The sequence below is a fragment of the Arachis ipaensis genome, chromosome B3, assembly GCF_059453495.1.
Source record: "Arachis ipaensis isolate K30076 ecotype BB chromosome B3, ASM5945349v1, whole genome shotgun sequence".
NCBI lineage: Eukaryota > Viridiplantae > Streptophyta > Magnoliopsida > Fabales > Fabaceae > Arachis > Arachis ipaensis.
The window spans coordinates 105,142,885-105,154,671 of NC_142438.1; the positions used below are offsets into that span (position 1 = coordinate 105,142,885).

Genomic DNA, 11,787 nt, shown 5'->3' on the forward strand with positions numbered 1-11,787 from the left:
CGTAGAAACATATGCATCAGAATTAGGATATGGAGGAATTCTTAAACAAATACCTCCTAATAGCTCAAAAGAACAAATAGTAAAATATCATTCAGGAATTTGGAACCAAGCTCAAAAGAATTACCCAACAGTCAAAAAAGAAATACTTGCCATAGTATTATGTGTTTCAAAATTTCAAGAAGATTTATTTAACAAAACATTCTTAATAAGAACTGATTGTAAAGCAGCCCCAAATGTTTTAGAAAATGATGTCAAAAATCTGGTTTCAAAACAAATATTTGCAAGATGGCAAGCTATTCTATCATGTTTCGATTTTACTATTGAACGTATAAAAGGAGAACTAAATTCACTTCCTGACTTTCTTACTAGAGAATTTTTGCAGGAAAAAGATGGATCAAAAACCAGCCTCCAGTGAAGATTATGGTCAACCTTTTGACCAAATAAAAGAAACAAAATTACCTATTACTCCTATACCAGCAAAATCATTATCATTAAGACCTATGACTATGTCACAGGTTGTAAAAGCATCATCATCATCATCACCTTCTAAGAGCTCTTTAATTACTACTAATAATAAATTCACATTATTGCAACTATCAGATCTCTATAACACTCAACCCTTGAAAGAACAGTTTCCTTACTATGAAAAACCCAATCCTATTAAAATATTAACCATTGAAAAAGAGTGGTTCAAAAAAGATAGGAAAATTCTATACAAGACTATTTTCCCAAATACTTTCCATTACATTCCTATTAACCCACAAAAAATCCAAAAATTCTATGAATTCATATTAGTAGACACCGGATCTATTGAATTGACACATTATAAAGACTCTAATACCAAACAGCCCGTTTATTCAAAAATAAAAATCAGGAAAATATTATCTCTACAAGAGTGGGAATTACCCCCATATCAGTCTAAAAGCTTCTCTTTTTTTTTGAACCTCAAAGCTATACCTATTATGATTACCAAGAAGTATGGAACCATATTTTATTCCTATTACCAAGTCCCCATTCTTAGTTCATATGGTTCAGGAAGGGGATATCATTACAATTTCCCAAATGGTTTCAATCATGGTTCCAGAATTTTGGACCAATAGAAGCCTTCTTCCCAAAAGAAGCCAGCATGGCGTATGGATATTTTAAAAGCAAGTCATCATTTTTACAAGAGTATAAATTCATTTCATTTATAGCAGCTATGGGAATAAGCTGGATTATGACTTGGGAATATGATTCAGCAGCATATGAAGAATGTCCAAGCATACAATATTTAGTAAGAATAATAAAAATTAAGTGGTGGAACAAATATGATATAAATCTACTGAGTAAAAGAGCTATTGATCAATGGTTAACAACATCACAAAAGCGTCCAGAAATAACAGCCTCAAGCACCACCAATGAACAAATAGCATATAAAAAAGAGACCCAATTCTTAGCGCAGAAGCGACAAATTATGGCAGCCCTAGTAGCGGCAACCTCAGAGGAAGATATCCAAAGCTCTCTGCAAGCAATACAAATAGTACCTCTTGGAGAAGACGAAGAGGTACAGTCCAGCCCAGCTCATTATTATCAAGACTCTCAAGATTCATTTGAAAGGTAGTAAGAACTATATATGAAATCAATGTAAAAGCCCAATCATAAAGAAAAATTATCCCTGTAAAAAAAAAGGTAAAAGTAAAAAAGTAAAAAGTAAAAAGTAAACAGTAAATATCGGCAAACAATAAAAGCAAACAGTAACTGTCGGAAAAACAGTAAATGTCGGCAAACAGTAAAAGCAAACAGCACTGTCGGTAAATAGTATCCAAACAGTAATCATTTGGGGTCTATAAATACCAAAGGCCTCACTCATTCAAGACCATCAAATACTTGAAAGCTCAAGAATCCTCTCTACTCTTATATCTTCTTACATTCTCCAAATATTTGTAATCATTATCAAGTTTGTATCAACTTTGCAAGCAATAATAGTACAAGTTCATCCCTGTAAGCTTACTATCTTATGCTTTCTTTTCTTATAATTTCTTTATTCTCTTAGTTATTATTTCTATTTTTATAACATGAAAGAATTTCAAAAAAGACTAACTTCTTTAAAGCTTGTTAGAAGAAAAATGAAAATAAGAGTGATGGCAATAAGAAGCAAAGTAAGAGAATTAATAACTGAATCTTCAGAACTAACAGTAGAAATAGAGAAGATAAACAAGAAAATAATCAAGAAAAAAAAGTTGCTACAACAGATTAAAACCATAAAATTAGTAAAAACTGTTAAGGAAACCCTTAAGAATAAACGCATTCATCATGATAGAAGAATGAATTATCTTCATGTGCAAAATATGATACGATTTTATGATATACAATCAAGAATACAAGCCCTTAGATCTTTACAAATGGATTCTGAACCTTTACAAGATCCTTCTTTAGAAATACAAGCTCGTGCCTTTATATATATGTAATATGTAAGATGCCTATAATAACTATGAGTAGATATAAAGTATATATTTATTAGTGCTATATACATTGAAGAGTCATTTGGCATGGTGGCAACAAGACTTTGTTAAAGCTTTTCCTTCTCCTATGTTCAAGGTTCAAGGTTCGAGCTCTGCCTTCTTTCCTTTTGGAATGCTTTTCATAGTTGATATCCTACGGTGATCCACACGTTGAGGGTCTACTGGTAGAGGTGCAGGTTCAACGGTTGAATGCTCCCGATTTGAGACAAACCATCCGATTTTCAACAGGTTTGATCGGTATTGATCGGGTTAATTACAAGAACGGTCCAAATAGCAAACCGAACTGGCTGGACCACTGGTTCACCGATTTTTTGGTCGAACTGGCCGGTCTGGTCCAGTTTTGATAACTATGTTGCTAGATGTATAGCAAACCATCAACAATCTCATGAGTCACAATCTCAATCTTTCGTAAATTATCATTAGCTCTCTTTGTCTCAAATAATCATTCTCCGTCTTTCAAAATTCATCATTCCCGATCTTTCATAATTCATTATTCTCAATCTTTCACAATTCTTTATTCATGTTCATTTTTCAAGTATCATCAATATACCACTCTGTCAATCCACTTAGGTTAACCCAACCACAGAATATCCCAAGCCTAAGCCACCGTCTCTAGATTCAAACGAAAAAGAATAACCTTTTTAATTCACCCAACGCTCTCTCTGGTGTTCCAAAGCCTAAAAACTAGCTAGGGGGATCTTAAACAAGTGTTACACACCAGACGGCTTTTCCAGTCTGTGCATACGCATCATAGCGTGCGTACGCATGACTTGCAAAATTTCCAGAGTGTGCGTACGCACACCCCTTTGTGCGTACGCACGATTCGCAAGACACGCTCTGGTATGTGCATGCGCACGATTGTGTGTGTGGGCACACAAACCAGAATTTCTGGTTCTCTGCAACATTACAGAGTTTAGTTTTTTATACCTTACTTCCGACGTTCATAACTTTCTCTACAAAATTCCAATTTCTCTTATCTTTATTCCATTTTAAAGCTCTCACAACCATATCAAATTTGAAATAAGGTTCACTCAATTCCAAATTTCGAGAGCTAAGTTATGGTCTGCTGAAATTGGTTAAAAACAAGATGTTAGCAAATTTGTCAAATCCTCAAAATACCAAAACCTCTTAAACCAAACCAATTTAATCACAGCCCAAACAATTGCAATACAACCCAGAAGTCCATATCAAACATTCTTCAACCATTTTTCAATCATTTAATCATTTAAACCATTCAACTCTCACCTCATCCAACTCATTCAACAACTTCAAATTCATCCTAAATCACATAAATGCTCCTCCATTTTCATTAATCCGCATCAACATCAATATTACCATTCAAAATTTCTATTGATCATCAATTTTTACCTGTATTCAATCTTTTATTCAATTAATCACATTATCATCAATTCATCATTATCAAAACTCATAATTATCATCAATTATCGTCAACATTAATAATCATCATAACTCTCCATCAACATCAACAATCATCATCAACTTCATATCACCACAACCAACTCAATAACAATTAACTAATTCATGCAATTCATTCAATTCAAACTTATCATAAGGTCTACTAGCCTAAGTTGCCCAGAACATTATATATTATTTAAAGAAAACCGAAACCATACCTTGGCCGATTTCTTCCAAGCATAAAACCACCACAAAACCTTCTTTCACAAGCTTTCCAAGCCTTCAAACCAAGTTCCACAAGCCCTAACCACCAAAATGCAAATCCAAGCACTCCAATCACCAAATTTAAGCTCCAAACAACATGTATTCTTAATTTAATAATATACAAGTCCCAAAATTAACACTAGGGCTCATAAATACAAACCACAAGGGTTTAGAGAATCTTTACCTTGTCCACTGAAACTTTGGGTAAAACCCACTAATCACCCAAGTTAGACACATAAACAACCAAAACTATGAAAATCTCAATCTAACAAAGCCAAAACTCCTATTTGTCAAAGAACGGAAAACTAGAGTATAGGATTCGAGTTGCTTACTACTTTGTTTAGATAGAATTGAAGATCTTGGCAAGAAGAACGCGTGGCTGCAAACGACACGACAATCAGAGCTCCGAATAAAAAGTTATGATCCAAGGAAGAAGAAGATAAATAGTAACAAAAAGGGTTTCTTCTTCCCCTCTTCAATCTCACCGTGGCTCTCACTCTCTCAAGGGCTGAAATGCCTCATAATTTGGTATAATATATGTTGGGCTTGGGCCCAACTTGGGTCCGGTCGAACCGGTTAGCGTTTTTGGTTAGTTTGGCCTAACTTCGGGCCAAATCTTTAAAATAACTGTCTGTTTTTCTATCCCAAAATATTTTTAACTTCTCTAAATTATAAAATTCAACTTCTTAAATTTATGTACTCATTAATTTAATTCCCTCACTCGCAGTATTGGACCAATTTAACTTGTGTGTATTCTTACGCAATTTTCTGTAAAAAAAATTACATTTTTCACTCGGAAAAATTCACTGAATCCAAATCTCACCTTTAAATTTTTTAATTAAGATTTTTAATTTTTCAACCTATTTCAAACAATTAAATTATATTTATCCTATTTTATTTAGATGGTTAATTAATTTTGCAGTTCTTACATGTGTGAGCTTGGGCCCAATTGTGGGCCAAAATTTTTAATATTAGTTTTTTAATTCGTATCCTAATTATTTTTACTTTCTCAAATAATAAATTGTAATTTCTTAATCTCCTTGGCTCATAATTAATTTATTAGTTAATTATTTATTATTTAACTAGATTTTACAATGTCTGCGACTCAGACTCATAAACAACGTAATCAACTTCTCTAAAAATACTGAAACTCCAAATTGCCACGTCCTAGACTCCGAATTACCGCGACGATTGACTTTCTAAAACTATATTCCATTTTGATCCTGAACTCCTCGTCCCCGGGATCAACAACCCCTACAGGAAAAACAAATTGTTACTCATTGATCAATTCAAAATACAAACTAAGAAAAACGTATTATTTACTTCTTACTTACCTATATTTGCATATACAGAGAATTCAGGTGCATGCATGGCGTTAAGATCTAACCTACGCATAAAAGGTGGAATGTCTATGAGTTGACTGACTATGGATGAAACCACTACATTTTTCACGATTGTCTCACCTCCCTCATCACCATCCTCGTCCTCGTCACCGGCTTCGTAGGTAGCTTCGAAGTCCTCTTCGCTATCACTATCATTCCTTCGTACACTTCAGCTCTATCATCTTCCACGTCTGAGTCATATTGAATTCCATCCACAGTTATATGTTCAAACTCAACATAGAACTCAATTTTTGGGTATTATACCTGAGTCTGCTGGCAAATATAAAACATATATTGAATACTTGTTTCATCAATGATCGATATAATATCAAACTATATTAGGTCGCCAAATATAATAACGTGACTCTTGTAGAGAATATTGCTCACCCTCTTTAAAATATCACTCTCTATGCTTTGACAGAGACCATACTGTAGTTCCGCGAACGTCATAGTGTATGGAACCACAAACAAAAATGAATTCTCACACGCAAAGCTCACCCCCTCATGTGTATTTCGTATAATCTTACCGTTGTGGTACACCACTATATTTGTAGTACCCTCCATCACACTAACAATACACTATAACACCTCTTTCGTATTGAAGTAAAATAGTAACAAGTTTCGATTTTTATTGGCAGAGCACCCACCATGCAGGTCATGTATTGAAATCGCATCAAATCAACAGCTAACATGTGTCCAACACGCATTTTGCATGTTGCATGGATGCTCGCCATGTGTCTAACACGCCCTCGTGTGTTGGCCTCGATCTATGTCGACCATACATCTTGCGTGCTGACTCAACACATATCCTATGTGTCGGATTTACTCTACCGTATCTACCCACCTGCAATTATACTAAATAGGTCTATTTCTAGCAAAAGGCTAAAAACACCCAAAATTTTTCATATAGAAAAAAAGAGCTGTAAAAAATTTTTAAACTAAAAAAATTCAAAATAATTAATTTGTGTTGATTGAGACTTGTTCGCTTGAACAAATGTTGAATGTTTAAATCCTGTCTTGTGCATGTGATAAATCATTTGCTCACAAGAAGTGCTTTTAAATTTGTGATGAATTAATTTTTGGCCAAATTAAAACACACAGTAAATGTTTAACCTGTTAAAGACCATGTTAGCGACCAAAATATAATTAGTATGGTATTCTTCTTCATAAGGAGCAACAAGGACAGAGCATACTGCATAGCACATGGATGGAGGCCAAAAGACTGAGTGGCTGCTGGGACTGTAAAAGAAAGAGATGAGGAGAATCCAGTTCCTTGCTAAGCCTAACCAAACCTCATAATGTTAGCCTTAGGTCATAGCCAATTCCATGACATTTCACGTAAGGCTCCCTCACTCTGCCAAACATGCGTTTGCAGAGAGCAGAGAGCACAGTGGACCAACAAAACGGATACCGGATAGGGCGGTTGCCTCTCTCCTCTTTTGTCTCTCGCGCACACGCCAAAACCTCACAACTGTAACAACCTTTTAAACCACTCTCTGCCGTCCCTCTCTCTTCCTTCATTGGTTTCCCCACACCCTCCAAAACACACACACACTCTCTCTCCCTCTCTCTCTCTTTCTCTCTCTCTCTTCCGCACTTGTCCAACACACAGAGAGAAACAGAGACAGAAGAGAGCTTTGGATTTGGAATTCACAAAGATGGCGTCTCCCAGACTCTCATTCGGATTCGGAGTCGTGGCCATGCTTGCCACTCTCATTTTCGCCCTTTCCTTCCCAGCTTCCGTTCACGCCCAGACGCCATCCCCTGCTCCTTCCCCTACCAGCGACGGTACATTCCCCTCTTTCCACCTCTTTCTCCGTATTCTGTTTTTCTGGATCTGGATTTCTACGATCTCTCTCGTTTCATCCCAGATCTAATAACATCTTGCATTGTTGTTCCTTATGTCTGTGTTGGTGTCTTTTCAGGTTCGTCAGTAGATCAAGGGATAGCGTATGTGCTGATGTTGTTGGCTCTGGCTCTGACGTACCTCATCCACTCCGCTGATCTTTCCACCACCTTATGAATTTGAACCACACAGGAAGGAAATTTGATGTAGGATTGAGAGTGGATTTTTTAGGTGATAGTGCTTCGTTAGTTATTCTCAATGTTAGTATATTTCTCTTAGCAATTTATGTGTATGAATGGATTCATTAACAGTTTGCAATAGGGATTGCTTTCTTATTTTCCCTGTAAGTCTGAGGATGTCAATGTTACCTCCTACGTAAAGCACCAAATTCGTGTGTTTGTTTTGGCTTTCAAGGTTTCAAACTATTGTGCTAACATCTCCGGATGACTTTTCAACAGAATCAATTCATAATGTTTTTTTTTTTTTTAACAACGTTTTAGGGCTCTCAACATGAAACCAACAGTTTTGTTGCATTTGCGTTGAGGCAAAATCTCTTAATCTCATGAGTATCATCTTATATTTTTATATCCTTTTCGGTGTATATACACGCATGGTTACACAGGTGATAGTTACTTTCCATTTGATTTGAGTAACGTATTTCTATAACATTTTCCGACAATGAAAAATATTCAAACAAATATAAAACAATATGAATTGTTCGATCACTCGTTGATATCTTATTTAGATGAAATTTGATATAGATAATCTTTAATAGTTATGAGCACTTTAAATAACATTACACTAAAAAAAGAAATTATCCAGTCTCTCTCACTATATATGTGATTCTGTTCATAATTTCAAACAATTCAAAGAACATCTAACATATCAAATAAGGTAAAAATTGCATATCAGCATCCATAGAACCGTCGACGAATTCAGTTATCATCCAAGTTATCATGCAAAGCCAGAAACCCACCCATTAGAATGCCATAACTTTTATTAATGGTAGTTGGATAGAAATAGCTGTATTGCTACAGGTCATAAATTCCGATGTCTTTTAAGAGTTTTGATTTTTGAATGTTAAGCTAAACAAGGTACACGCTGTTAACAATAACTTTCATTCGACTTTACACCCATAAGCAAAAAGTGGGCAAAATAACAATTATTTGTGAATAAATGAAAGTCAGATTTGAATGAATAGCTTCTGTACATCAGAACAGTGGAGGGGAAAATGGTAAAGGCCTGCGAATCAGAGTATCAAATAAGAAAAGACTTGCGATCAGCAATATAAATAGTTCAATACATGGAACATGCTTTACGCCTTCTTGCTATTTGGCTTTGTTTCCTGCTGATCCTGTCCAGCCAAGGAAAACTTCTTTACTTTCTGTTGAGGCAGAGAGCAAAAGAAATACAAGAAAGAATTGAGGGTTAGGCTTTAGCACAAAAAAGGTGCAAATATGCTTAAACATATTTCCTTTATTGAGTTGGAAGATAAGGGCAATGGCATAAAGAACCTTGAAAGCGCATAATCAAATAAGGCCAATCCAGTCATTTATTCAAAGTTTCAGTTTTAAATAAATCCAAAAGGAGGAGAATTGATAGATCAAATTAGCAAAATTTCCTTCCTTCTTCACCACTAAGAAAACAATACCGGGAAAAAAAACCAGTATTTAAAGGGAAAAAAAGAACAAGATTAAGGGAGGGTTTTTGGGAAAGCAAAGCCTAAGAAGCTTCTTGCTCTATCATCCAAATTCAAATACAACGCTCCTCTATAAGAGACGAACAGAAATGGGTTTGGTTACCTTGGCGAGGACGCATTGGCGCAAGGAATGCAAGAGGTGTTGGCATTTTTCTTGGTTGAAGGGAGTCTCAGTGACGCAATTGAGGAGTTGGAGGGCTTCTTCTCCGCACACAGCTTCTTGCCCTTTCCCGTTCCCCGATTCCATCCTCGATTTAGGTTTTTAGGGTTTTACCACGCCCCAATATCTCTCTCTGTAAAACCCTCTTTTAACTCTTAATTTCAACTAATCTCCCAATTAGCTCTCTGTTCTGCTCTCCTGTGTGCTCCTCCAGTTTCCTTACCAGTTACCACCACACTTTTGTCTCTAGAAATAGAATATTCTCGATAGTCAATACTGTGTTCTCCTACCCACCCCAAATATATATATATATATATATATATATATATATATATATATATATTTGTTTAAATCAGCTTCTAAATTTTTTTTTAAAAAATTTTATAAAAAAAAAAATTTATGTTTAGATATTTTATTTAAAAAAAAATTTATTTATCAATTATATTTTGATATAATTATATAAAAGTAATTATTTATTTATTTATTACGTAAAAAATATTTTTTTTGTTAAAAATTTTTGAAAGAAAGATGTAAATCATAATTTCTCAAAAAAATATTTTTTTATTTTTCTAATACTTTTATTTTTATTATTAAAAATTTACCAAACATGCTAAAAAATTAAAAAATATTTTTTTTATTAAAATTTTTTATCAACTTAATGGTGTCCAAACAAGCACTTATGGACACCTTTATTAAAAGTGATATTTGCAATTTTGGGCTATTTTTTATTTTTATAATATGAAAAGTTTATTGCTGTCTTAATGGAAATGAGAGTTTTTGGTATATTTGTATATTGGTGAACTTGTCAAATGGACAGCTTCAACACGTGGGGGCACGCTGATGCAGTACATGGAGGGCGAGCTGACACCACGGGAAAGGCGTGTTGATGACGTGTCGATGTCTGATTCGATGGGATGCAACACGTAGGGGCGTGTTGATGATGTGTCGCTCTCTGATTTGATGGCAACACAACACGTGGAGGGCGTATTGATGACGTGTCGCTCTCTGGTTCGATGGCAATGCAACACGTGGTCTGCATGTTGAGTGCTCTCTCGCTATAAGGAAAAGTTCAGTACCATTTCATTGCAAAGAGAATTGTTTGAGTGTGTTTTTGGTGTGATGGAGGGTACTGCAAATTTGGTAGTGTATCGCAACAGTGAGATTATACGGAATACTCATGAGGGAGTGAGATTTGTGTATGAGAATCCGTTTTCGTTTGTGGTTCCATGCATCATGACATTCATGGAGCTTCAGAACAGTCTCTGTCAAAGCATGGAGAATGATATGTTGACGAGAGTGAGCAGTATTATGTACTGGAATCCCATTATAATTTTTGGTGGTCTAATACAGTTTGATATTATGCCAATAATTGACGAAGCGAGTATGCAGAATATGTTCTATATTCACCAGCAGACTCAGGTGCGACAGCCAAAGATTGAGCTATATGTTGAGTTTAAAAACATAGAGGCAGATGGGATTCAAAATGACTTAGATATAAAGGATGATTGAACTGAAGTGTACAAAAGAATGAACAGTGATAATGAAGAGAACTTCGAAGCTACTTATGAAGCTGGCGACGAAGACGAGGATGGTGATATGGGAGTTGAGGCAGCAATGGAGAATGTAGTGGTTCCTCCTGCAGTTAATCAACCAATGGACGTTCCACCTTTTATGTGTAACTTGGATCTTGACGCCATGCATGCACCAAAATTTCCAGAATATGCAAACATAGGTACATGATGAGTGAAAAATACATTTTTCTTAATTTATATTTTAGATGGATCAATGAGTTATGATTTCTTCTTTGTGTAGGCATTGCTGATCCTGAGGACGGGGAATTCAGGATCGGAATGAAATATAGTTCTAGAAAGTTGGTCGTCACAGCAATTAGAAGTTACACTATCTTTAGAGGAGTCGACTACAATGTGTATGAGTCTGAGCCACAGACGTTCTATGAAAAATGCAAGACGTATGGCGCGTGGGTGCGACTGGCTTATCCGAGCCATCTTGATACAGAAAAAAGGTTGTTGGGTGTAACACTCTCACTATCACTATCAGAATGTCACGTGAAAAAGGGTTATCGTCGGTTAGAAATTCTCACAAAATAATTCCGTTGCTAGTATAGTTCCCAACCAACAAACAATACTCAATCAAAGTTTTAATATTGGTTGTCACAAGTACAAACCCCAATAAAATAAACCGAAGTATTCAAACCTCGGGTCGTCTCACAAGGAATTGCAATGAAGTGCTCAATTATTGGCTATAAAGGGGCAAGGGGTTTGATTTGATAATTACAAGAAAAGTAAATAATAAGAATATAAATGACAATTAACTAATAAAGAGAATGAAATGAACTCTTGGCTAAGGCATGGAAATTGAGATCACCATCCTTGTCTACAAATCATGTGTTGACAATTATGAGGGACCAACCCATCAAGTCTACTTCCATGCTTGAGATACATCAAAAGTCTACTTCTATGCTTGAAGTACGTCAAATAGGCTTGATCAACATCAACCCA

General features: G+C 35.4%; 2 protein-coding genes across 2 annotated transcripts; both read left to right on the plus strand.

The window, feature by feature from the left end:
• Nucleotides 1-7,071: 7,071 nt before the first annotated feature.
• Nucleotides 7,072-7,831, plus strand: LOC107634552 (arabinogalactan protein 41). Its single transcript, XM_088507091.1, has 2 exons — nt 7,072-7,351; nt 7,489-7,831. The coding sequence occupies exons 1-2, from the start codon at nt 7,222-7,224 to the stop codon at nt 7,584-7,586; spliced, it is 228 nt and encodes a 75-aa protein (XP_088363217.1). The 5' UTR covers nt 7,072-7,221; the 3' UTR covers nt 7,587-7,831.
• Nucleotides 7,832-10,795: 2,964 nt separating this feature from the next.
• On the plus strand, nt 10,796-11,376 carry LOC148571902 (uncharacterized). Its single transcript, XM_088507342.1, has 2 exons — nt 10,796-11,000; nt 11,081-11,376. The coding sequence occupies exons 1-2, from the start codon at nt 10,796-10,798 to the stop codon at nt 11,374-11,376; spliced, it is 501 nt and encodes a 166-aa protein (XP_088363468.1).
• Nucleotides 11,377-11,787: the final 411 nt, after the last annotated feature.